At 47.5% G+C, this 27661-nt stretch overlaps 2 protein-coding genes across 3 annotated transcripts in view; both read left to right on the forward strand.

Moving 5' to 3' along the window:
* Positions 1-5317, forward strand: part of TM9SF2 (transmembrane 9 superfamily member 2) — a 30657-nt gene extending 25340 nt beyond the window's left edge. Inside the window, exon 17 of the mRNA XM_075424195.1 lies at positions 3908-5317. Within this exon, the coding sequence (XP_075280310.1) occupies positions 3908-3975 (68 nt within the window). The 3' untranslated portion in view covers positions 3976-5317. The remainder of the gene's footprint in view (positions 1-3907) is intronic.
* Positions 5318-23143: 17826 nt separating this feature from the next.
* The window catches only part of CLYBL (citramalyl-CoA lyase), a 173283-nt gene continuing 168765 nt past the window's right edge, over positions 23144-27661 (forward strand). For both annotated transcript variants that reach the window (XM_075424202.1, XM_075424210.1), the window contains exon 1: positions 23144-23213. In XM_075424202.1, coding sequence (XP_075280317.1) covers positions 23155-23213 — 59 coding nt within the window. In that variant the 5' untranslated portion in view covers positions 23144-23154. The remainder of the gene's footprint in view (positions 23214-27661) is intronic.

Consider the following 27661-nt stretch of genomic DNA (forward strand, 5'->3'; position numbering starts at 1 on the left):
TCCAGGTAGTTGTGTAGCAAGAAAGAAATTAAATGAGTGAGGCAAAACTACTGCTAATTTGAGGTGTGACCTGTAATTAGATCTTCAAATGTGACACCTTTAAACATGATAAATAATTCTCCAAATCTGTTCCTACATTAGTCATGTGATAAACTCAATATTTAAAATTAGTTGTCTTTGGAGAAACACACTTCAAATCACACACAATCAAGTATAAAGTGACAGTGTCAATTAAGGAAAAAATTGCAGCTTTTGTGGAATAGGAGGAAGGAAGAGAGAGGAGTAAAAGTTGACAGAGAATACTTTTTTTTTTATTTGCTCTCTTTCGGAATTGCTGTACCTTCTTTCCCAATTGCATTGAAGTGGCACGGGAAGCAGACAGAATTTCTTGACCATTTTTTGATGCAGTCTTGTCAGAACCTCGTCACTTTTATTGTGAGCTTTTGGAAAAGCACCTGTCTTAGGTGCTGCATTTCAATTTCCTCTTCAATAAGTGAATTGAGGTCACAAAATCTTCCTTTGTCATCTTCAGTACATATCCCTTGCTTAGGGTGGAAGAATGGCAGTGATAATGCAAGAAGGCAGCAAACACCAACTCATCAAAAATCTTAAAAATGCTAAATTCTGTTCCAGCAGAATGTAATCTGTCTTTGTGGACTTTACCCTACAGAGCAATGTTTTTGAAATTATTTTGAACCAGTCGATGCTTTCAATAATTTCAAGCTCCACGTTTATGATGAAGTTTAATGATTCCTAAGGCTTTGACACATATACACATAAATATGTGTACAGCTGCACAGGCTATATTTTGAGGCCACCTAGAACACAAATGGCTTGTCATTGGAGATTTTACTATAGATCTCACTATAACTACAAGTAGAATTTTCACTTCCACTTAACACAGGAGAACAAAAAATATCTAGTGGGAAAAGAACTGACACTTGAGAATGGTGTTCACTTTAAGTGTAACAAATATTAATTTCAAAGACATTGCCACTTCAGCTTAGGAAATATTGAAGCTGTTTGTGTGCCATGACTGAATGCAGATGATGATGAACAGGAGCAAGAGCCTGCAAGGAGTTTCTTGGGTCATTGCCTCTTAAAAGGAGAGAATGGGACTTAAGTATGTTATATAATCTCATTGAAAAGTGATCAAGCTGTGTTCCGAAACTGGTTAGCTTTATCTTCTGTCCTTCTTTTTGAGTCAGTCTAATGTGTTTTGGCATTGCTTGCGGATATTTTGTAATTTACACATCATCTCTACTTTTATTTATATTTTGTGTACTGGTTAGAAGGTCGTGCCGAATGTGCAGATCAGAGATTCTGCCTCCCTTTCTCACTCCATCTTATTTCTCACCCTGCCTTTTTCTTAACCTTGATTTCTGATCGGGGTTTACTAATAGTTTAATAGAGCTAAAGAATTTAAGAGTACGTGGTTGGTCAACTAGAAATGAATGTGTACTACTATATGTAGATCATTTTAAATACAGTGCAAACTTACAAAGTAGCATGAAAAAATAATTAGGCCTTATGTAAGTGTAAGATCAATTAATGTAATTTCACTAGCTTTTCCAACAGTTACTCAGCATGTCTGCCTTTAGTAGTAAACAGTTTTGACCGAAACCAGAATTGTGTTTGCCCTGTCTCCTTTGTTCAGTCTGTTTACTTTAGATGCATGCATTAATTCTGGAGTGCACACGTTCAAGAAAAAGGGGATTTACAGTAAATTTTCTATGCTGAGACTTGGCTTAGCTAAGATACTCATATAATTTCCATCTTTTGCCTTTATTCTTTCAAGTCAGTCATCTCATGTGATGTTGTCTAGAGGCATTAAGTGTCCCATGCATCCCCCTTTTCCTTTGCTCACATATTCACTTCCAGTTGACCAGCTGGCTGTGCAGCACCTGCCAGCCAGTTTGTGGGGTCCCTTTCAGGGTAGGTTCACAAGCATGCAAAGAAGTGGTTTATTCTCAGACCCCTTGGATGCTTTCTATGGTAGTCATTGTAGTTGGGATAGTGGAGATGTGAGTTATGCTGTGCAACTTGAACTAAGCTCTCAGAATTCATATGCTTTCATTTTTTGAAATTTTCAGTTTCTGTATTGAAATTATGGGAGAATATACGTGATGTTAACCAAAGGGTTGGAACGTTGGAACATCATATGCTTAATGATTTTTTTTATCTACTTCCCACAAGATTAAATGCAAATTATCCTTTAATTTGAGGGAATAGTCCTATTTCTTAAGATTTAAGAATAATTTTGTCCGTTTAGGTTGCTATGCATTCAAAGATGGATATGTTCAGCTCTCTGAGATTTACTGAAGTGTTTTGAGATAAGGTTTTATAGAAAAAGTTAGAGGCAGGGTAAAGGGACAGGCAGTTCTTCTCCAGTTTCTTAAACGAAAAGGCATATTAGCAATTTAGCAAAAACTGCTCCTAAAGGCAACCGACGTCCTGTGTCAGGATGATGAAGAAGCTAAAAAGAGAAAATGGTAATTGTTGTATCAAAACTATTCTGCTGCTGCTTACTCATCTGTTAAAAATCGTCAGCATCAGGGAGGGTTTTGACGGTGCCCTGCTGCTGTGTCAGTGTAACACATGCTTCAGGCGCTTGCATCCATACTGCATTCCAGGTCATTGATCAGACTCAGCAGGCAAAATACCGGGAGCTACATGACAAATCTTTGGTTCACAGCTGGGACCACAACTACATATCATAGTAAATGAGTCAGTTAAACATCAGTAGTTTAGCAAGCGTGAAGGGAAGAAAAAAAAAAAATTACCGTGGTATCATTCATGGTTCCTTCCAAGCCTGTATAGTGAATGAGTTAGCGAACAACTTACATTTTGTCTCTTATCAGATCTAAAATAAAGACTTTTTTTTTTCTTCTTTAAAGAACTTACTTGGTTCTTGCACAAATCAAGGCTATGATTTTAGAAGAGGTACTCGGGCAAAAATCAGATAACCTTCAGGGCTTTTTTCCTGTCCCAGTTTTTGTGGGAAACGAAGGTTCCTGTAACAGGTGTTCTGAGCTGCTCTGAAGTCCGTTATTGTTCTGACTGAGGCTGCTGCTTTGAAGTAATCCAGTTAGATTCACAAAGCCAACTTTGTTAACTACTTTGCCTTCCAAAGAATATTTTTGTTAAAAACTGCTGTTGGAGTTTCACAAAGGGAAAAGATGCAGCTGTTTTTCTGCAGCTAAAAGGATTATGAGTTATCAGGGAAACAGTCTTCATCCTGAAATTACATTTCAGGTTTGCTTGCACCTTTTGACTGCCTGAAGTATTTCAGAAGTGTTTATTTTTAAGGTGTGTAACACACTTTGAATAAGAAGTACAAGTTGCATAGTAACTACGCTATGGTTTGAAATTTGTATTAACTTGATTTACACAGAAATAAAGATAGTGCTCTAATTTTCCAGGACCTTAAAGTGTAACTAAGAAATGCAAACTCCTTGTGATGCTGTCAGTCTAATTGGTTTATTGAATATCATACCTGATCTGTGCAGCTGGTCAGAATACTGTTAAAGTGTGTGAGACTAGTCACTGAAGAAGGGTGAAATGGAGCGCTGTGAAGGAGCTGGACTGGGGAATAATGAGCCAACAAAGGATGAATATGTAGGAAGAGAAATAACACAGAAACATATCGAAACGAGAGTCTTCCATGTGATTAGCTCTGTGATTGTGAAAATAGGGAGATACTGTGGGTGGTAGTTCATGCCCGTAAAGACCAGGTGCTGTCTGTAACTTTATTACCTGATCTGATGGATGTACTGAAGACTAAAGATAGCAGATTGCACATACGTGTGTCCTGATTTATGAGCTAGAGATAGAAATTGGTGTCTCCTCTGTCAGTTTTCCTAATGTGTAAGTTCATTGGGGTTTTTTTTCTTTTTTTCCCTTCCAGGGACAATTGGATTCTTTGCATGTTTTTGGTTTGTAACGAAAATATACAGCGTGGTGAAAGTTGACTGAAGAAATCAATGTAAAGAATTAACACAGAAGAGGTTTAATCTTCATTAACCTAACTTAAAGACCTGGTCTAGCTGATGACCTTGAGCTTTATCAGAAGTATTGGCTTCCTGTTCTTTGAAAATGACACTGAATATGCAGCTGCCCCAAACACTTTTTCCACTAACGCGTTTGTGTTGTGACTTAACAACTTGTTTTCATTCAGATCTTAGTGAAGATCAGAGTTACGATATTTATGCATTTGTAAATACAACTATACTTTAAAAGAAATGTTAAATTCTAATGGCAGAATAGAAGTGGCTGTATTACACAACTTAATGATACTTCTGATCAAAGTACAACTGTAAATAGATTTTTCTAGCTTGGTAGGTGGGATGAATTATTTTTCTTTGAGGGAAATGAGAACTTTTTATTACACTGACTTTGAAGGATGACTCTTAAGAAGTGTTGCTTTTAGTTTGGATGTGATTTTTATTTTTTACTGGTGTTGCGTCCATAAATATTCTGATTTCTGTGACTTCATTAGTTTCGGTGTTCTTGGCCTTTTAAACTATGTGCCTCTGAGTCCTTGAATTTATAAATTCATAATCTAATAAATATTGTAAAAATGTCTTCAGTGGCTCATTACATATTATAAGTTCATAAAAATATGTAAATACAGTTATATTGAAGACATGCTTAAAGATTGCATAGAGTATTTTATGGCACTTTCTATGGTTTAATGTATATGGGCACACCCTTAGATCTGCAAGAAATGTTATTTGTGCTACATGGCTATAACACGGAAATGTGATTGTGGCGCACAAGAATTAAATTATACCCCCACTTAACAAAACCACTCTGCAGCATTAATCCAGTCCTTAACCCAGATACATTTTCAGAGATTGCTGTGGAATTGTAAGTATGTTGAGAAGATCTTGTAACAACGCATGAGTCGGCATTCTCTGCTGATCTTGCTTTTAAGAGATCTCGATGATGCATATTCTGTACGGCAACTATTGCTGATTGTACTTCATGTAGGTTAAAAAATAAAAGAAAATTACTATTTTTGCCTTAAGAGACTAATGTCGATTTTGGATGACTAGCATTAAACCTAGGTGTGCTTTTTTTTTTTGAAAATGGAGTATTTTGTTCATATCTTAATCGGTGATTTTAGACTCGTAACACAATTTGGCTTTTGGCATGTTTTCAACAAGCCTGATCAAATTTTATTAAAAATTAAACTTCATGTACCGATTGCCATTCATAAGGTTGGGTTTTTTTTCTTCTTACCAGTTTGCTTTTCTAGAAGACCTCAACCTAATGATGCTTGACTGTTGAACCCAATAAAAATATCTTTGGTTAAGGTAACTTGTCATTATTAACCTGCTAGAAGTTGGCACGTAAAAAGGCTTCAGGTGACATTTCCGGAATTGCTGTGCTCCGCGGCCCCTCCCGGGTGAACCACACCGCCCTGGTGCTCTGCCTGTCCCCAACCACAGCTCTGCTCAGACGTTGCCCACAGGTTTGTTCTTGTGCCCCTCCCCGCATGTAGTCACTAGGAAATGCTGATTTCAGATAAATCTTCCATGTTTTATGTTCAAAACAGGAAAAGGGCGAGTGTGGTAAGTGTTTGTTCTTTACTAATGCAGTGAGCTGTAGTGTGACTATTTCAAAAAGTATAAAATTGGATATTCTTAATGCCCCTGGGTTTGTGATCACCTGCTGTATGTATAGGCACTGCTCAAAATCGTCAGTAGTTATTACACAAATGGGAATGCTTAGTTTGAGAAACATTAATTGGCTGTCTAGTATTGAAATAGGACTATAATGCTCAAGAATTTCAGCGTAGCGATGTGACAACATTGTTGTGACGTATTCACAACTGCTGTTTAAAAATCAGATTAACAGAAGTGAGATGTAGCCAGTGTGAGTTTGAAACTGATAGGTGTGTTTCCCTGGGGTTGTTTTCAACAGACTAGTTGACAAGTCATAGCAGCTTCTCAAGTATCTTATTTTCACCTGTAAATGCAGTTTGCGAAGTGCGTTATTGTCTTGTAGAATCTAAACCTACTGCACACGCAGTTTTTCAAGCAGCCTTGCCTTGTGATAATTGCAGCTGTTTTGGAATTTGAGTGTGCAGTACTGGAAACGATCCAGAAAGTCACAGATTTTGTAGAAGAGCTATTCTCAAGTTGTCCTCCCCCTTGAAAGCCATTATTGCCTCAGATAATTTTAGAAGTTTTTCTAGCATTTTGGCTTCTGGCGTGTGTTAGGGCATCCAGATGCTTCACTGGGTACCATACTTGTTCTTCAGGCCTCTTGGGAGGCCTGGGGTTTGGTCTAAGCTTTCAAAATACTGGCCTCTTCCAAAATCTTTCTATGCTACCAGACATTTTCTTAAAATGTACTAGTTGCACAGATATCTGAGAAAATGTAAATTAGTAGGAAGGTTAGGAGGTAGGAATACAGTGCTGAGCTGCATGGAAACAGAGCAAATTTAGACAAAATAGAACACGTCAGACCAGTGTTAATGTTTTGGTGACTGGTAAATAATGTAAAAACTGGTTCTTCAGAGAAAGAAAAAAATCACCATCATTGCCAAATGTAGTCTGAAAGTAAGCCTCCGTCCAAATAGCGCTTTGAAAACACGATATGGGAGTTAGTGGTCCGGTTTGTTTTTCTTTCTCTAAGAAAAGTAAAAAAGCCGTGTCTCGCGGCAAGCTGCCTGGTCCGTCTTTAGCCTGGTGGCTTCACTTCTTGCTGAAGTGCTGAGCCTGTTTGAACCACCGTGAGGGTTCTTACGTTTTAGCTGTCACGCTGATCGCGTGTGCCCTCGGCTGCTTTGCTGGAGTCGGGCAACCGCATCACAAGTGTTAGCTGGCTGTGAGCTCATCACGGGCAAATTCTTCACGGGGTTTGTGCTGTTTTCAGGGAAAAGGCCGCGAGGGATAACTGGGAAGAGCTGAGGTCATTAGCACAATCTCCTGCCTGCCTTTCTCCCATTTCGCGGTTTTGCCTTAGGATTGCTTGAAAAGAGAATTCCTGGTGTTTCAGCCCTCTGTCGTTCCCATGGGCGCTCAGAGCAGCGATTACCCTACCTGCCTCTTGCCAATAGCACCATCCTTCCCTGCGTGAAAGCGCAGCTACGCGGCGTGTGGGTGGCTGTGGGTCCGATGCAGATGTGGCACCAAGCACAAAGGAGTCGGCGGCACTGTGGAAGCTGTAGGCGTACCCCCAGGTCTCTGCAGTGCCCCTTGCTGCCCCTCTGGGGCTTGAGACGTTCGGACTGATGGTACGGCACAGAGGTCCGTCAGCGTGTGTGGATGGAGGAGAAGGCCTGTCCTGTGTCCTCCTGGGGTGCTGAGGAGAGGTAGGTCAGCTGTCTGGTTGTTGGATGCTGAGGTGGACGGAAGGTAACTAGAGTTTCTCTGCGATTGCCTGAAAAATGCTTGAAGTGGGTACTTTAGCCCTGTCATGAGTGGTGCTTGTGTTTTCTTCAGGAAAAGTAGGTCTGGAAGAGAGGGTGTGAGAGGATGAAATTCAGGCAGGCATCTGAGGCGCTGAGTTACACCGATCGGAATAACCAGTTTGGAGGGACTGGAAACACAAATCAGTCCTGATTGAACTGACACACAAATCGAAAATGTGAAACGTTGTGGATGAGAAACATCATTTTACTAATACTAGTAAAGGCAAAAATACCAATCTCTAAATTAAGAAAAGTAGGCTGGACAACATCTGTTCTTGAGATGAGGTAGGAGAGGAGTAAGAGACCTTGAAATGGCAGGGTGGGGTTTTGGTAACAGGCTGCCCAGGGAAGTGGTGGAGTCCCCGTCCCTGGAGGTGTTCAAAAAAACGTGTAGATGTGGCACTTCCGGACGTGGTTTTGCAGGCACGGTGGTGTTGGGTTGACGGTTGGACTTGGTCTTTGAGGTCTTTTCCAGCCTCAATGATTCTGTGATTCTATGGTGTATGATTTTGGTCAGCAGAGTATGAAACTGTGGCCAAGTATTTCTGCAATACTGGCAGGGCACAATAAGTAAAAACAGAGGTTGTTTGGTGAGTTGTTGTTACTCAGCTGGCAGGGATCTTGACTTTTACAGGTAAGGAATGTCACATGAAAGTACAGTAAATCCTTAGCAGCTGGGAGAAGTTTTTGTATTTGATTGGTGATAAACATTGTCGCTTCTTGTTGTTATATTTTAATGTTACTGCAGTGTTGGACTTAGTTTTCCTGCTCCAGCTGCCCGAAATGTCAAATTGTATGAGCTAGAACTTTGGTAAGTTTAGCTGGTGTGCGATACATGGGACCGTGACCTTACGCCATGAAGTTACGTGCCAGGCTCTTTCTGTGCCTCACCAGTCTGGGCAACAGCTTCGTTTCTGGGGGCAGCTGTACCTCCTCTGCATAGTTTTTCTTAAAAGTTACTGCTTCTGAAATGATCTGTTCATCCAAGTTGGTTCTCTCTCAAATCCCTGCTTGCTCCCTTGGATTAATTACTAATCATCCTTTAGAGAACGATGCATATTCTGCAAAGAACAACTTCACCTCCATGTTTCTATCCCTTCTCTCCTTTCAATTACTCTTCCTCCAAAAGCTCTCGCTTCTGAGAATAGTCTCAACTCTTGCTCTTGGAGCTCATCACAGCTGAGTATTTTCTTACAGGAAAGAAGATTACTTGTGCAGAGATACTCTAGTCTTCTCTCAAATACAGTTTCCTACAATTCACCTCTAATTTCACTTTTTATTCTCAGGATCCTGCTGTTTCTCCTTATGCCAAACAGTTAATAACGCTCTGCCTATTTATGTATCGACATAGAGCTGACCCCTGAACTGTTTCTCCTGTTACCTCGTATATTGACTTCGGGTACCTGTGCGTACACAAGTGTGCGAAACTTCAGACTAAAGCATAGATCTTCAGGGACTTCCTCAGGGCCTGAGGAGGAAGAACAACTTCACTCTGAGGGTGACGGAGCCCTGGAACAGGCTGCCCAGGGAGGTTGTGGGGTCTCCTTCTCTGGAGGTATTCAAGACCCGCCTGGACAAGGTCCTGTGCAGCCTGCTGTAGGTGACCCTGCTTCGGCAGGGGGGTCGGACTAGATGACCCACAGAGGTCCCTTCCGACCCCTAACATTCTGTGACTACTGAGAGACTTAATTTTTCAGTTGATTATTGTGTAGCTGCTGCCATGCGTTTTCTTTCTTTTTATTTGAAACGTCTGGAACTCCCTGTTGATGAGATGAGAGCAGTTAACTGCGTGCAAGTCAGATATGCCAGAAGATCAGAAATGCAACCCGCCTCACCTTTGGGTGATGGCACGTTCTTGCTGCTTCTCGGGATTCCGGCACTTTCAATGAAAATGCAGGTTAAGTTCTTCCTTCCCTCGGAGGCATTTTAGCATCACCTGCTGGCCACCGCACGTAGGAGCTCCACAGCGCCGGAGCAGGGTTGAGGGGACACTTGCCAAAGCCCACTGCTGGGGCAGGGCAGGGGGCTTACGTTATACCTTTAAATATGGATTTCAAAGTTTCTGGAAGTAGGCAGCCAAAAATCACGGTGAAGCGCAACAACAGTCATCACGCAAATACTCTACACGTGGTGACGATGTCAAAAATGCGTCTGCTGCATCTGGTATGGGCATGGGGCTGGCAAGGGTCCTTTGGAACGTGCCGCGTTGCGGACGTACGGGCTCCTATTCTCACTCGGCACCTGCTCTGACACCTTCAAACGGCTTTCCGAAGTTGACCGAAAAAGGGGTGCTGCAGAGGGGGCCCCGCAGGGTATCCGAAGGCCCTTGCCCAGCTTCGCGCTTCCGATGGCGTCGAGCTCTCAGTTTTGAACAGTTCGGCACGACCACTGTTCTGCTGCTGCTGGTGCAAGATTTACTTTGGCTTGGGGTTGGGGGAGGAAGGGTTGGTTTTGGTTTTTTGGTGTTTTTTTTCATTTTCTTTGATCATACCAGGTCAAGAAGATAGTAGATTTATTTCGGGGAAATTACTAAGGTAGAGAAAACATTCTTTCTGATATTTTTCCTACCTTGCCATGACTTATCTTTAGATTTGTCAGCAGTTACCCATTCAGCTGAGGTATGTAAAGTCACAGAAGGAGCTGACTCGGCTGTGACTGCGCGAGGACGAAGAGGTGCACGTGGGGACCTCCCAAGGGGCTGGGCACACGCAGCCTGGCCTCTGCTTGCCCCAGGCATTGACGGAGACAAACAAGCTTCTCGTCCTTCACAGGAGGACGGCGAGGCCGTGTGGGCCATCACCGAGGAAGGCGGTGGGCTGGCGGGGAGCCCGTTCTCCCCCTCCATGGCCCAAGGACACACGAAGAGGGAGGGCTGTGACATTTCTTCTCCAGCCGTCGCTCAGGAGCTACGAAACGGAGCAATCAGAAGGTCGGACTTGTTTCCTACTGCTTTTTGCAGGTTTTCACGAGGAGTCCTAACCCCCCGAGCCCTGGAAGCTGCTCGTCTCTGCGCACTGCAGCAAGACTCGCGAGACAGCTGAGCAGAGATGGACGTTGCGCTCTGTCACCCCTCTTCCTGGTGTCTGCAGGCCGTCGTGACAGCAGCAGAGCTAAACCACACAGTACGGGTGTTCTCCTGCTGCAGGGTGTCGGAGCGGTGCAGCCCCGAGGCAGGCGGAGGGCAAGGCAGGGCAAAGCAGCGGGTGGCCTTACATTTACTGTTTATCCCAGAAAGCAGGGTGACTGCAGTAACTCCGGACAAAAAATTGCAGAGGGGAAGAAAGAGGCAATAGCCAGAACCCAGGAGGGCAAAGCTCGAACAAAGACTTGATTAATGTACCAGGAAAATGCTCACTTCTCAAACCCAAGGCTTTTTGGTCAGTCTGTTACCAGTTTCAAGCAGCATTTTTTTGTGGAAGAGACGTCTTAGCTCCAGAGCAGAATTTCTGAAGAGAGCAAGACAGGCAGACAAATTTAGGCAGATTGGGAACATGACTAAATCCCCGGAGATTTTCTTGACCAGTGGATTATTTTAGGGTTAATATGTCTCTCTTTCTGCCTTTTGAAATGGCTTTGCAGGCAGAGGTTTGTGGAGACGGTTGCTGCGCAGAATGGGACAGAACTCGCAGTCTTGGGGTTTTGTTGGACAGGACACCGTCTCCTCTCCCGCTCACCCCTGACACTTCAGAGGATTCCTGGCAAAAGAACGGAAGCAAGCCATCTCCTGTGTAATTTGATGCAGAAATACACTTCTGCGCGCTGTAAGATGAGTCCTGGTGCACAATGTCCAAGAAAACAAATACCCACCGGAGCCCCTACAGTCGGATGGGCGACCGCTGTGTGGGACCGGGAGGGGAGAATCAGAGCCTCGGAGTCCTCAGTGAAAACGCTGCCAAAGATGAAGGGGATAAATGGGAAACAGAAACTGCAAGAATAATGTGAAGAGTTCTAGGGCTGCAAACAGATGACAGCAAAGACAAATACTCCTTCTTGCACTTTTAATTGATTCGAAGATCCCTTCTATCATAATCAACTTTGAATCTCACAGCCTGAGCAAATGCAGAGAGAGCTGCAACGCTGTGAGTTCATATACGGTACATAGCAGAAACCCATCGAAGTCAGGGCCAGTCACACCAACAGAAGTTCATGGAAGAACAAATAACTGTGCTCACAGAAATTTTACAGGAGTCAATAAAAGAGCTCCACTTGCTGCAGTTACGCTCCAACGGAAAATCTGCGTTGGCTGGAATGAAAGGGAAAAGGAACTGGGATAATTTCAAAACATAAAATGATGCAAAGTTTAAATCATTTTAAATCATTTTATTGGTGCAAAGGATTTACTGAATGTTTTTGCTGGGTTTTAGTTAAATTTATTGGGAATATCAAGGAATTGTGCATCTCTGGAAAGTCACAATGCAGAAGCTGATGCTGAAGAAACTTGTTAATGGCATCAAAACCATAGGGCAGAGTATGAGAAGAAATGTGCTGTCATATCCCAGCTTGGGCAAGGCCCCTGTGCAGCGCTGGCCCTCCCGTGCCTCCAGTCACGGGCACGCTGTCACGCAGCTCTGTTGCCTCCTTGAGTTACAGGTCCTCGACCACAGTAAAGAGCCTGAGCTCACCCCGCAGCGCTACCGAGCTCTGCTCTTCCATGAGGCTGCGACCTGATAACATTTCGGACTTTTGGGACCCTTTTGGCCTTCTCTCAGCCCCTCCTTGGGCACAACAGCAGCAAACTCCCTGCTCCCAACATCCCCCCCAGCGCAGAGAGGGCCTCCCGCACGTCGCTGCTCCCTCAGACTCACAAACTCCCCCACGCCAGGCTCGGTGCCCCCACGAAGCGTCACGCGTACGAACACCATTTGTATTTCAGGGGCCAAGCTGAGACTCGCAAAGCAGCCGAAGCCAACGGATCCCGAGCTACAACCTTGGTAGATGCCATACCAAGCCCAGTGGCATTCTTTCTTTCGTCATTTTGCTGCCTCCCCTGAGAGCAGTTTTGGGAGGGTTTTGTTGGTTTTCTTCCCCTCCTATTAGCTGTTGCTCATTATCACAGAAACTCCCAGAGCTGCCTGCCAAAGCTTTGGTTAGAACCTGCAGGTCAGTGTTAATAATTAACACCTAGCGCTCTTTGGGAAGAGCGTGGAAGGCACACGGATTGGTGTCATCAAGTTGGTAACATTACCAACTACATCTCAAAAATTTGGTATTTTTGAGGGGCCAGGTTTATTCCTGTAGATGAACACTGACAATATTTTTACATGTGGAAGAGATTGTATTCATACTGTGCCCATCAAGTGTTTTTCAACTATTCTGTTAAAAACTGAGCAACTAAAGGCTACTCGTGAATATTGCAAAGCCACGATGGTTAATCAGGCCAACTGTCATTATCTGGGAGATGTACAGGTGTCTGTCATAGTAGCTGTCACCCACAGCAGCACTAAGTATAAATCACAGCGTTTAAAATAACAAACAGAAGAGGAAAGCTGGGCTGCAGAAGGATTATCCTGGGTCCCGTCCATACTGGAAACACCACATGACCGTCTTCCCAAAATGGTAGTTGAAGGAAATCACTTGGTTGCATAGTGGTGCGTGTGCCCCTGGTGAAACTCAGGAAGGCAGCCTCTTCTCAAAAATACTCCCACCAGAGACTTTTCTTGTACGCTTAGCGCACAGATTTCTCATGGGTATTTATTTTGGTACTTCTGGAGATGATCATCTTTTTCTGAAGACTGTGTGCTTCTGCTATGGTTGATAACGGCCGTCCGTGTGGTATATGGTATATATCTACTGGCCAAAATTATCTGTAATTTTTACTTTCAGTTGAACTTAGGTTTAATTGTCTCGATTTAAGCCTCTTGTGCTAACACTAAGCTGCTTTTGTTTTTACTTTGGATCCAATAATTTTAATGTTTCTGCCATATGGCAGTGGGTTTTCAAAGGAAAAAACAAGGTCTGAGACGGAGTGACGTGAATGGATTGAAATTAGGAAAGTGAAACTAAAAATATAAAAAGGAAATACCAGGCTAATGTGACATATACATAAGGAACTCCTGTGTGATAGAAACATATGCAAAAATCTGACAAAATTTTTCACATCTTATGTTCAGCCCTTCTGTACCTACAGTGGACTGGCTACGCCTTCAGCAGCAGCTGGATAAGCAGCACAGCTACTTCTCCAGGGTGAACGCCAGAGAATAAGTTATAAAATACATTTCAGTGATTCTAAATGATGAATTACACCTCCCTGTCAAATGTATTTTTGTCAAGCCTAACTGGGCTGTGGGCTTATTCTGACAGTGTGGTGTACTTTGTTAGCCAAGTTTCCTTTATAGTCAGTTGGACTATTACCAGAGGGAGAAATATGGGTCTGCCGATCCAGTTTCTTAGTCCAATAGATATCTTGGTAAATACTCTCCCTTTAAGAATATTTAACCATTTGTTAAATGAGTAAAACCAATGTTGCTTTACTTGGAGTCTGAAATCTGGGTCTTTTTCCAGTTTTGGCTGTGTCCTGTGAGGCCAGGCTAGGGGTCTTCGCTCCCAAAGGTGGTACCTCAGAGGCTGCGTTCCTGTGTGGTGGCTGAGCCTGGCTGGACCCCAGGTGCCCACCAAAGCCGCTCTGTCACTCCCCCTCCTCAGCTGAACAGGGGAGAGAAAATACAAAAGGCTCCCGGGTCGAGATAAGGACAGGGAGAGATAACTCAGCAATAGCATCACTTGACTTGTAGAAATTAGTTCATCACCAAGCAAATCAGAGTAGCATAATGAGAAATAAAACCAAACCTTGAAAACACCTTTCCCCCCTCCCCCCGCCCCACTCCCTTATTCCTCAGGCTTGACTTCACTCCTGAATTCTCTACCTCCCCCCCTGCGCATCACAGGAGGATGGGGAATGGGGGCAGGGGGCTGCAGTCAGTTCATCACACGTTGTCTCTGCTGCTCCTTCCTCCTCAGGGGGAGGACTCCTCACACTCTGCCCCTGCTCCAGTGTGAAGGTCCCTCTCACAGGAGACAGTTCTGCACAAACTTCTCTATCATGGGTCCTTCCCACGGGCTGCAGCTCTTCACAAACTGCCCCAGCGTGGGTCCCTTCCCACAGGGTGCAGTCCTTCAGGAACAGGCTGCTCCAGCAGCCCCACGGGGTCACAAGCCCTGCCAGCAAATCTGCTCCACCGTGGACCTCCATGGACTGCAGGGGAACAGCCTACCTCACCATGGTCTGCTGCAGGGGAATCTCTACTCCGGTGCCTATAAATCAGTCAGAGCTCTATTTTCTGATTTTCTTTTTCCATTTTTCTTCTTTTAGCATTAAAAGATAATGGACTGCTGTCTTTCATATAAGGACTTTAGAAATGTAAAAAATGATGGAAAGTCTGTTAGAGTGGTAGGTAGGCAGGGTAGACTTCACTTCTCTAAGAATGTTTCTTTCATTTTTATGTCAGAACAGAGCATGACTTCTGAAGCTAGCAGCAACCTAATCCAAACTGCTTGTACCACAGGGCTAAGTTATAAAAGACATCTTAAATAATGAGAAGTGAAAGCTAAGTTGTATAAACCTTTAGTTTAGGGTTAGATAAAAATTGGACACTCCTTAAATGTTGCCTCACAGAGAGCTGTGTGCGGAAACTGATTCATCAAATCTCACCAGCTTTTTTCTAGATATTTTCCCCTCCAGTTTCCCGGTGCCGCTTCGCCTGTTCTTTGGCCACAACTGCTCTTTCAGAGTGGCACAGAAAGGCTGCCAAAGGTCTGGCTTTTCTTTCACATTGATTCAGGTGACGCTTTTGAGAATACGAAGGTTTCCAGGTTCCTGCTGCGCTACCCTGGGCACGAGCATCGTTGCCTACAAGTACAATGGTCTTCCCTACACACAACTCATGCTCGCTCTGAAAGCGATGCCGTTTGCAGAAGTAGTTTAATTTGCCTGGTATGGAAGTGTCTGAACCTCCACTCATAAATATCCAAACTCTTCTGTGAAGTACAATAGGGACCTGGACTAGCAACAACAGGATTAAAAAAAAAAAAAAAAAAAACAAACAGAACAAACCCTAAAACTGGGTTTAGAAACAATTTTCTAACTATGACTTCCAATACAACTGGCATTTGGTACAAACGCGGTCCACCTTGGAAAAAAATGGCTTTGTTCTACTTACCTTTTAGTAAATATGATACAATTTCTATACACATTTTTTTTCTTTTTATGTTGGCACTTTGCTACTGAAATTTTACTTTGCCTGCTAGTTCACTTGAAAACAAGCATCAAGCAGAGTTCAGCTCTCCGTTACACAGAGCGAGCTTCCAGGCACACAAACAAACCCGATGGTCTCTGCCTTTTAAACAAACCCATTTCCCTCCCCCTCCCAGCCAGTAAACAGCTTCTGGCTGCAGATTTGGTCCTTTAGAGAAGAGATTTTTAAGATGCCAGCTGACCTGTCCCGCAGCCTGGTAATCCTCAAATCATCTGGTGGCCATGCTCATGTGGCGATGTCACCAAAAAGGCTTGGTGACAGCCCTCTGCTGCCTTAAAGAGAAGTCTGTGAGACTGCCACTGTCTTCCTCAGTTCGACTTTACCACACGGTTGAATAAAACTTCGCCTTCTGACAAATTCAGAAAGACTGTTGACAGAAGAGAATGGTACGGAAAAAATACTTCTGGTTTCCAGTTAGCTTTGGGTTAGATTAAGTTGACACTGATCCGTGTAACAGCTTGTGAACTCTTTTTTAAAAAAAAACACATTTGACAAGCCATTATTTCGGAAGTCTGAATGTCCTTTCCATGCACATTCTCATACAATGTATTTTAAACCACCTAAATACAATGTATTTTATATTAGTATGAAGTTAAAATATTTTAATTAGTAACAGAGTTATGTCAGTTATTCAGTTTTTACTTTTTCACACAGCAATTAATTTATTCTCAGGTCTTCACAAGAACTTGCAGGGCAAAATGCAGTAATTTAGTGATCAAATACAAACTGTGATATTATAAGCATCTATGAATCCTTCGATCAATTTTTGTGTTGAGTAATAAATACTAATCATCCCAGCTAAATTGTTTTGTTACATATACAGCATGCCCTGATCCCAAACAATGCCTTAATCCGCTATTTTAATAATAGTCTATGGATTAAGGGATCTATAGTGTATACTGACACAATGTATTGAGTTCAGGTTCTATAGCTGAACATGGCTGTGATCCAGTTTAATGGCACACAAGCCATGGCAGCATTCTGGTGTCGACAGCCTGCAGATTATCGACTGGCTTTAAAAACATCCTGCAGCAAAGCGAGTTTAAGGAAGCTCCAGAAAGGTGAAAGCACTATCCAATGTATGGGGAGGCAGGACTTTGAAATAAAAGCATAGAGTATATAAATACCAACAAGCGTTTATATATAACCAGCTGCAAGATATACAGAATGTTTTGAGTTTTGAAATCTGTCAAAGTAACAGTGTTAGGAAGGGCAGTCTGCTTTCCTGGCCCCCTCCTCCTCTGCATGTGCATCACACTTTTCTCCTAGCATCTTCATTTCCCTCTCACAGCTTGACAGTATTGCATGTAGGAAACTCAGCATGATGGATTATATTCTTTTTAAAATAAATTTGCTCCAAATAGCTCCATGTCTGTTTTGTTCCTGCTTCTGAACTATAGCTTTGTCTGCCTCTCATTAAGTAAACCACTGGCGCACCCGCAGCAGAGACTCTCCAGCACCACGTAAGGTAGGGAAGTGTCCCCACCACCCACCTTCACCTGGCACCCATGCTGAATCTTTAAGGTTATTCTTCCCAAGCTCTGCCTGTAGTCAGGGAAAGCACACACTCCTGCAGGAGGCAGTTCAGGAAGGAGTCATGGTCGCTCTGAGCTGCACTCTTCTCCTTGAGCGTGGAAGGTGTCTTCCTTATCTCTAATCTAAACCTACCCTCTTTCAGTCTACAGCCATTACCCCTTGTCCTATCACTCCATTTCCTTGTCAAAAGTCCGTCTCCAGCTCTCTTGCAGCCCCCCTTCAGGTACTGGAAGGCTGCTGTAAGGTGTCCCCGCAGCCTTCTCTGCTCCAGGCTGAACAGCCCGAACTCTGTCTCAGCCTTTCCTCATAGGAGAGGTGCTCCAGCCTTCGGATCATTTTTGTGGCCTCCTCTGGACCCGCTCCAACAGGTCCACGTCCTTCCTGTGCTGAGGGCTCCAGAGCTGGACACAGGACTCCAGGTGGGGTCTCACCAGAGAAGAGCAGAGGGGCAGAATCACCTCCCTCGCCCTGCTGGCCACGCTTCTCTTGATGCAGCCCAGGATACGGTTGGCCTTCTGGGCCACGAGCGCATATTGCTGAGTCATGTTGAGCTTCTCGTCAACCAGCAACCCCAAGTCCTTCTCCTCAGGGCTGCTCTCAATCCATTCTCCACCCAGCCTGTATTTGGGCTTGGGATTGCCCTGACCCATGTGCAGGACCTTGCACTTAGCCTTGTTGAACTTCATGAGGTTCGCACAGGCCCACCTCTCCAGCCTGTCAAGGTCCCTCAGGGTGGCATCCCTTCCCTCCAGCATGTCAACCGCACCACTCAGCTTGGTGTCATCAGCAAACTTGCTCAGGGTGTCTATCCGGACGAGCCCCAGCAGGCTGTGGTCAGTGCCCACGCACAGCTCCGCATCCCCGGGAGCGGCACAGGCACGGCTCGCAGGCCCCACGCCGGGGGGAGCGCTGGGATTCCCCCTCCCCGGCGGCAGAGCAGGCACTGCATGAGCAAGCCCAAGGTAACGCACGCAGAGGAGAGCATCCTGAACCACGTCCGTGCGCTGTTCAGCACTAAGTGACCGGCTAACGCGCAAGTAACAGCCCCACTCCAGTCCGGTGAAAACATCTGCTCAACGTATAGCAGTAAATAAAATGGGGGGATGTATAAGGAGCGAAGAAGAAAAACAATACTGAAACCACACCACTTTTTGTAATAGATCACCTGCTCCCACCTGGAGGACTGGTAAGCACATCTCTCCGCTTCAAATGCTGTTACAAACTCTGCTTTCCAGTTGTTTTCCCCTTTTTTTTTTCTCCTCTAATTTCTCCCAGCAAGTGTATAGACCACACAGGCTGTGTGCTGCTTCCCAGCAAGAAAATATTTTGACTTTTCTGAACTCCAGTGACTCCACACAGACACTTCTCAGTAATCTTCTGCCTGCTGGGGACAATAGAGTCCAGTGTCTAGTGCAGAGGTGAGCTGCACCATCGTGGGGTCTCCTAACAAACACAGGCGTGCCAACAGGAGATGGCTCTTGTACCATCAGGAACTCCCGGAGCATCCTGAAGCAGTTCTTGCACTTTATACGGGGCAAGTCTGCCCCCCCCATGAGCCTTTGACTGCTTGTCCACAGCACTTTTTGACTTTGCTACTCCTTCCCACCCATCCACCTTTCTTCTGGCTCAAAATCCTTTCTCTTCCTTTCCTTGCCCTTGTTTAACCCCCTGTATTTTTATCACCTCTTCTATTATCTCCTTAACCCACTGTCCAGGCCAAGTCAACCCTGTCGCTCCTCTAGAAAATCCAGTGAGGCCCAACCAAGGGTGGATATCTTAGGAGATGTCACTGCCGGTCACTGTGCTGTGAGGCTGACGGCAGTTTCTCCATGGCCAGACGGTCCACGGCAGTGCTGTGGAGGTGCAGACCTCCTGGCTGCTGCTGGGTTCGAGAGGGCCACATAAAGCCAAAGGTGGTGAAGGCAGTGTTCTTCAAGGGTCAGGGCACCAGCAGGGTTAGTGGGTGCGAGGTGTCCTGGCAGGCATGCTCTTCTTGCAGGAGCTTGAAGAGGTCTTCTGACACGAGTGCCCCACCAGCCCCAGGGACGGCCACGTGGCAGATCTGGGGGGGAACACGTCCTCCCACCCTGCTCTTGCAGGAGACCCACGGAGGGACGGCTGGCACCGCAGCCTGCAAGGAGGACCTCGGCGTGCCCTGCAGAAGGGGCTGGGGGTGCAGGGGCGCGCTCTGACTCGCAGGGCTGGCCCCAGCAGGAGCTCTGCTGGCACCCATGGCAGGAGGCAAGCAGGAGGCATGGGCTTCCCAGGGTGCTCATGGTGGGGAGCTGGAAAGTCCGGGATGAGCCGAGGGAGCGCTGGAAGCAGTCTGGTGGCACAGGAGGCACTGCAGAGAGGGCTCCCACCGGGCGCCCAGTGCTCTCGCCGCCGGGGAGCCAGGAGGCAGCAGAGGGGCTCAGAGACCCCTGCAAGCACTGGGCCGGGCAGGAGACCAGGCCCAAAGCAGTGCGTTCGCCACAGAGGCACTTGAACCTGCTGGCCAGCAAAAATGAGCGCCTGTTGAAGGGAGGCACAGAGATCTCGGCAAGGATGGTCCCGACAGTTATTTATTTCCCATTTGTGCACAAGGAGCTGAGGAGGACATCCCTTTGCGCTCATAACACCAAGAGGAAGGCACTTCATTCCTTGACTATTGCAATGCTCATTTCTCTTTTGAAAATCAAAGCAAATGAGTGTCAAGAGGACACTGAGGTGCAATAGCTTCAGGCAGCAACACAGGTCTTTTTCCTACTCAGAATCCAGTAAAAGATTATTTATTTTTATCAGCATGGCTCATCAATAGTTCTACAGTACTTCTGTTCTACACAGTTTCTTTTACCTTTCTCATGCAAAAATACCTACTTTAGTCACTAATTATATCATTAAGAGATCACTAACAAATTAAAAAATGATTGAAGGACAGTGACAGCCATATCTTCTTCCAGTATATTTGGTTTGCTCTTTCACAGAAACCTTATGCTTTCAACATCCCAGAGGATACCAGGCCACCATTACAAAAAAGGTGTTTGAAATACAACTGTTGAAATAAATAGTGTACACGAAATGTACGTTGTAGCACTGTGTTTGCTGCGATGCTTTCTTGAAATAAGAGAAGGAAGACTGGTAGGCAGTTATCTTTTTTTAGACTATTTTTCCTGGTCTTTTAAAATTGCTAAATGTTTTTCGGCAGCGCAGTCTATGAGTCATTCCATCTTCATCATTTGTTTTCCATCTGGTAAGTTGCAGGATCGCTCTCTCCCACTAATTGCTGCATGTAGTTATCACACGTTCGGCTGAAACATGTGCACAGATGAGGTTTTGTGAGGAGACACAAAAAACAGTAGCCCCGACAAAAGCATCACAACAGTGACTACCGGCCGCAGCCGAGCTCAGCAACCGTTTTCTCCATGTACTCTTCCTGCACCCAGGGTCTCAGCCCCAGAGACACGGCTGCTGTAAGACTCACATCCTCATGAGCACCTGGGTGCCTGACTCTTGAGGATGCCAGTGCAAGTCATAGATACCTTCTGAGCGTCCTGGAAAACGTTAGATTGGCTTAGTCCAATTAATGGGGAACATAGCATCTTTAAAAGGCTTCCAGCTTTAAAAGGGCAAGACGGATGAAAGGTATTTTTCCCAGAATACATAAGGGAAAAGACAGTAATGAGATTTAATTGACGTCCCTGTGTTTCTATGATCATTTACAAGTCAAAGGGGCACATGTCATTTGGAAATGAGCAGGCCAGGCTACCCCAGGCTTTCCAACACTGGTTTATGCAAAACCTATGCACGGCTACCAGGGCTGACAAGAGGGTGTTTGGGCTTCCGATGAAGCCTGCAAGCTGCTCTGCAGGCAGTGGCGAGGGCTGACCTGCTGTCACCACCGCGTCCCGCCTCCACCTGGCACGCTGCAGCACTACATGCTGTCCTTGCAAGAGAGATATCCACATTTCAGGAGGTCTCCCCCAGGCTGGCTGTACCCCTGCTCTCATCCTCTCCAGGCTGGCGCGGGGAGCCACAGGGAGATATAGCCAAGAGGGTCTGTCAGGGGCCACACATCTCTTTTTTTACCCCGCTGCTGGCTGGCCTCATCAGCAAAGTGGGAAGGAGAACGTTTTGTGCACCTGGGAGTCTTGGAGTCAGAAAAGACAAGAGAGGTGCCAGGAAGGATATCCCCCTTCCCTACGGGGCAGGAGACAAGTCTGAGGTTCTCTTCCACCTCCTCCTGCCCTTTCATCCCTCACGAGGAGAAGCTCCCCAGGGAGATAGATAAGTTTGGCGGGAGGAGAGGGCGAACAGAGGGAGGTGCTAGTGATGGGAGGGAGAAGGAAGAGTCTCTGCCACGCACAGTTGGCTGGACCTACACTGAAAAGGGTTAACGCTATCATGCTACTGGTGATTCCAGGAAACGGCTTTTCATTATCACGTTCTGTCAGATTCAAGTGGCATCACCCACGACTAGCACGCAAGATTACAGAGGGAAGGGAAGCTGAGCGCAGGTCACGTTCATGCTTCAGCACAGCTCTTCAAAACAGCGTATTGCATTTTGCTAGGAGGGGAAACTCACGCTTGCTGGCACCGCTTCCCCAGCAAAGGGATGCTAAGCCAGCTGGGAAAATCTCTGCACAGCCCTCTGAGAAAGAAAAGCAAACTGGGTGTCAGAGAAAGAACAAAATTATATGGCAAAACTGGATGACACCAGAAAATAAAAAAGCTCTTCCAAAAGGACCCGAGCTTGATCTGCATGGATCCTGTGCCTTACGAGGAGTGGGGGCACTGGTTTTGGCTGTTGTTTCATTACCCTTCTCCTGTTCTTATAAAAGCTGTTGAAACCGAGTGTCTTGTGGATCTTGTGGACCAGACTTGGTCCAAAATGGGCAACGCATTCCCCAGCTGTGGGAGGGCAGGGATGGCAGACGACGGGACAGATAGGTGGCACGATCCAAGCTCCTGTCCCTAGGACACCTGGCTGAAACACCCACACTCCTGGAGGAGCTCGCTGGGATTATGCTTCTGTGGCCACTCCAGCACATTTGAGCAGCACGGCAAGGAAAAACATGTTCTCAGTCTGAACTTTGACTGAAGAAGATGGGCAGAAGCCCTACTCGAGCTTAAGGAGCCCTTCCTTTTCAACTCTGTTTCTTTCCAGCCTCCACCCCTGCTACTTTGCACGTTAACTTTGGTCTTGGCACTTTGTCCTCCTCGGCAAGAACCACCCACTTCCATTCATGGCAGCCATTTCCACAGAGAGAGGCGCAGAGCGGAAGCACCCCAGCCAGAACCGAGCCCTGAAGCTGGAGCCACTCGTGCCGACAGCCTCTGCCGCAGCAGCGGGCCTGGCCCACCGCCGAGGCTCGGCCAGCATGCCCCCGCACAGGCGCCGGCTCCAGCAGCCTCCCTGCAAACCCAGCCCCGGCCCAGCAGGCCTCGCCACAGTGGTGCCTGTGCCAAGGTGCATGAGCCCGGCCGGGGAGCAGCCGGCCCCCCTTACGGGCGCCGTCCCTCAGGCGCTTCGGGCAGGCCGAGGCAGGTGCGGGCCCGGCTCCCATCCAGGCCTGCGGGCTCGGAGGGGCCTGGCTGGCTGCCAGGGCGGCTGCACCCTGCCCTGGGGCAGCGGGGAGGGCCACAGGAACCGCCTCCCGCAGCTGTCCCGCCCCACCCCGGGGCGCGCAGGCCCAGGCCTGCCGCCGGCACCGACTTGGGCCCAACGGCCAGCGCCGCGCCCGCCCAACGGCCGGTACCGGCCCTGCGACAAACACCGCCCCCGCGATCGCGATCGCGCAGGCTCCTCCCCCGCCGGCTCGGGCATGTGCGGGGCGCGGCGGAGGGCACGCCTCTCTGCCCCCTCCCGACCAATCCTCACCGCGGGAAGGAGGGGCCCGGCGGCGGGGAATGGCCAATGGGCCACGGGGGGGGGCGGGGGAGGGCGGTGCCGAGGCGTTGACGATGGCGGCGGCGGCGCGGATCCTCTCGCGGGCTGGGCTGCGCCTGGGGAGGCGGAGACTGTGAGTGACGCGGGCGCCGCGCGCGGGGGGCGGGACCAGCGGACCCCCGGCACCGCCCCCTCCCCGCTGGAAGCGACGCCCGGGGGTCCCTTCTCCCCCCCTCCCCGGTGCGTGGCGTGGGGCGGGCCCCGGGCTGCCTGCGCGGGAGAAGCGGCGGGGCCCGGGCCCGGGCGGCGGGGGTGGAGGAGCGCCGGTGTGAGCGCTCGGTTACCGTGAGCCACACTGGTGCCGGCTGCCCGTGGGAGGGGGGGAGTCCCCATCCCTGGAGGCGTTCAAAAAACGTGTAGATGTGGCACTTCGGGACATGGTTTCGCAGGCACGGTGGTGTTGGGTTGATGGTTGGACTTGATGATCTTAGAGGTCTTTTCCAACCTTAATGATTCTATGATTCTATGTACGTGCCTTTTTTTTTGTCATTCCCCTTTCCCCCCATAAAGAGAATCATCTGTTCTGTCTTTCCTATGAGGACAGGCTGCGGGAGATGGGGCTGTTCAGCCTGGAGAAGAGAAGGCTCCGGGGTGACCTTATAGCAGCCTGCCAGTACCTGAAGGGGCCTACAGGAAGGATGGAGAGGGGCTTTTCACAAGGGTGTGTAGTGATAGGACAAGGGGGAATGGCTCTAAACTAAAAGAGGGCAGATTTAGATTAGATATTAGGAAGAAATTCTTCACCAGGAGGGTGGTGAGGCACTGGCACAGGTTGCCCAGAGAAGAGGTGGCTGCCCCCTCCGTGGCAGTGTTCAGGGCCAGGTTGGATGGGGCTCTGAGCAACCTGGTCTAGTGGAAGGTGTCCCTGCTGATGGCAGGGGGGTTGGAACCACCTGATCTTTAAGGTCCCTTCAACCCAAACCGTTCTATGATTCTGTTGTTGCAGAATCATAAATGCCATGCCTTGCTGTTTCTGGCTGTGAGGAATTTCAAGTATTTATACCGTGGGGAGAAGAGGAGCCTACGCAGCGTGAGGGCAATCAGATGATCACGTTTATAAGTGCGTAGGGGCCGTTCAGGGCTGGGAGGGGAGGCTGAGCGCACGCCTGCGGTGAGGCTGCTCCTTTCCAGCCATGGTCGGGAAGGGCTTCCTTGCCGAGCACCACAACCCCCTCACTTGACTCCCAGGAGGTGTGACGGGCTCCCTGCAGTGGGAACCACTTGCCCTTGTCTCGTTGGTGCTGGTGTGGAGCCTGAGAGCCCACCATGATGGTGCAGGCCACAGAATTTGGGGCATCCAGGTGGTCGGAGACAAGAGCAGGATGAGGCGTGAGGAGTCCTTGCTCATCTTTGAGCTGGGCAGCCATGTAGCCGTGTGCAGCAGGGAGAGAAAATATGGGGACAGCTTCAAAATTGGCGATTGATACATGTGTTGGTTGGGTTTAATTAGCAGCTCCCCGGTCTTTAGGAGGAGTTGGTGGGTACCCCTGGGTCTGGACCCCGGCGCTGGGGTCCCACGGCACTCGTTGCCACGCGGTGGGGCCGGAGCCCTCATCACAGCAGGTCCCTCCGATGCGGTGCGGTGCCTGTCAGGCTGCCACCAAACCCTCTTCACAGGGGTGGTGCTGCCCCTGCGAAGCCGCTGTGCAGTGCTGCCGTGAGAGCGCGGATGGAATATTTTTGTCGTCAGCAGGCAGGCAAAACCTGTGGTACCCAGAGATGGTTTTGCTCACTTGCAACCTTCCAGAGCTTTTTGGGCTTTCCTTGCCTGGGAAAGACTTTTTGTCTTGTTGGAAAAAGTTAAAAAAAACTCCTTCCAGCTGTTTTTTAATAACAAACACAACTGTTCTTTCTGTTGTTGTTGTTAAGAGCTTCAAATGTGATTTTAAAGACAATGTTGCAGTAAAGCATCAACTGTAAAAATGCTCTTGATGACAGATCTTTATGAAGGGCTTTCTCTTGACGTTTGCAGTGTAAGAGAAGAGCACTGCACGTGTAAGCACGATCACCTGTTTGCCCTCAGCTAGCTGAGTGCTTCATGCATGTGTGAGAGGTTTTTTTACGTGTGTTTCTTTACACGGCACATTCACAGAATCACAGAATGGTAGGGGTTGGAAGGGACCTCTGTGGGTCATCTAGTCCAACCCTCCTGCCGAAGCAGGGTCACCTACAGCAGGCTGCACAGGACCTTGTCCAGGCAGGTCTTGAATATCTCCAGAGAAGGAGACTCCACAACCTCCCTGGGCAGCCTGTTCCAGTGCTCCGTCACCCTCAGAGGGAAGAAGTTCTTCCTCATGTTCAGACAGAACTTCCTGTGCTTCAGTTTGTGCCCGTTGCCCCTTGTCCTGTCGCTGGGCACCACTGAAAAAGAATTTGGCCCCATCCTCCTGACACCCACCCTTCAGATATTTGTAAGCATATATTAGGTCCCCTTGCAGCCTTCTCTTCTTCAGGCTGAACAAGCCCAGCTCCCTCAGCCTCTCCTTGTAGGAGAGATGCTCCAGTCCCCTCACCATCCTCGTAGCCCTCCGCTGGACACTATTGCAGCAGAAGTATACCCACATACCCACACCACATCAACAAAAGCGGCAGCGTGAAGCTCGTGTCTCGGCGGAGCACTGCGGAGTGCAAAATGTACCATGTGGGCAGGTAGAGCCTGTCGTGCCAAAGGTGCGGACACCGGCACGCCTGCTGCGAGCAAAGGAGCGTGAGAGGAGCTGCAGGCAGAGTGCTGCTTCTGTCACCGTGTCACCGACACGGGCACACCAGGTTTCCGTGGTGTGGCGAGCCTTACCGAACCTCTGCATGGGAGATAATACAGGATCAGTAATAACCCTGTGTCAGATCTTCTTCAGGGACTGCAGGGATGATGTCAGCTGAAGTTTCTAGCCTTGGGAGTTTCTTCTCTCATCTCAGATTGCCATCTTCCCTCCCAGGAACCCACCGCTGCTCCGTCTTGCGTTTCACGCTCCCAAGTTTGTGTCTACTTGGCGAATTAGTGATGATGATGTTTTTTCACGGATCGGACACTGGAGGGTGCTAACGCAATGAGAGCTGAAATTGTTCTCGCAAATTAAAGGGCTCCCCGTTGTCAGTTGTGAAATAGTTTTCTTCTTTGTTGCAGCGTTTAAATGACAGACATGAATCGCGGTCCGTAGCAGTAGCGGATCCTGCTCGGCGTGTGTAGGGCTATAACCAAGAATATCAATAAAGTGTTAAGTCTGTGAGAGATTTCTTTCCTCAACCTCTATAAAAAAAAAAAAATCACTCATTTTATGTTCTTCACATTTTTAAGTGTATCTTTTGAGATTATGGCCTCGGGGTGAAATTTATTTGAAAGTGTGACTTTCTAGTGATAAAAACACTTCATCTGGCAGAACTGTTGAGCTGTATCTGCAGAATCTGCTGTTCTGCAAGGTCACTTTGGTTCACCTAAGCTAATGTTAACCTGATAGCGGCTCATGTTGGGGAGGAGGGGGGCACCTTGAACACCGCTAATCGAGTCCCCAGCATTGCAATCCTGGGCCTGATGGAGCCTCAGCTTACCTTGCAGCCACCGGCACTGAGCTACACACGAGGGAGGGAGGTGCAGGATGGGGCCTTTCGTCTGCCGTCGCTGGTAGGTCAGGCGAATCATGTTATGGAGCTGAGCCTTAGCTCTGGCGTTTCAAGTTCACTCAAACATTTTTGGCAGGTTAAAGTTACGCTGGCACATCTTTATTACCTGTCCACGCTGCTCCAGGTTTCTGCTGAACTGGGTCTCCACTCTCCTCTGCCCTCGGCAGAAAGACACAGGACCGACAACAGCTCCCTGTTGTGCACTCTGGCATCTCCATCCTCTGCGTTAAGGACTGTGAAACTACTGCCTCAGACAGCTCTCATTCTGGCAGCAGTAGAGGTACGATGCTGGCTAATTAATGCTAATGAGAAGCAGGGTGCAAAGCCGAGCATGTCCAGCTAATCACTGCTGGCACCCCAACCAGTCTGCTTAAAGCTAACGCGGTTCTGGACAGTCCTGCCCAGTCCTGTGCCTGTCTTTACGGACCCATTAGCCACGTGAAAGCCAGTATTCATAAAATGTGTGAGCAAACTAGAACTGGGTATGAATACACTTTCCTTAGAAGGCTTTCTTGTTTGGTATAAGTGGTAAATGAGGTCCTCCTCTGTCTTGTTCCCCTTTGCAAAAGAACAGGGCTGTCCCCTCCTGGAAAACATTGTTACTGTGCTCTATTGGTCAGGTTTTGTTCTTCCCAGATGTTGCAGTTTGCTTACCTACAGCTGGTTAAGTTTTTCTTTCTTTTGAAAATGCACATTATTGTTCTCCGAATTCCCCCTCGAATAGAAGATGCGGATGAGCGTGGACAGGGACCCCGTGGATGAGGAAACCAGAACCCGTCGCTGTCCTGTTCTGGCATTGGCTGAGATCCACTGCCCACCTCGCAAACAGATGCACAGCCAGTTTCAGGGCAAAGCTGCTTGGCACTTTCTTGGAAGCAGCAGAAACGTAGCCAGCCAGAAGTT

The sequence above is a fragment of the Opisthocomus hoazin genome, chromosome 1 (genome assembly GCF_030867145.1).
Source record: "Opisthocomus hoazin isolate bOpiHoa1 chromosome 1, bOpiHoa1.hap1, whole genome shotgun sequence".
Lineage (NCBI taxonomy): Eukaryota > Metazoa > Chordata > Aves > Opisthocomiformes > Opisthocomidae > Opisthocomus > Opisthocomus hoazin.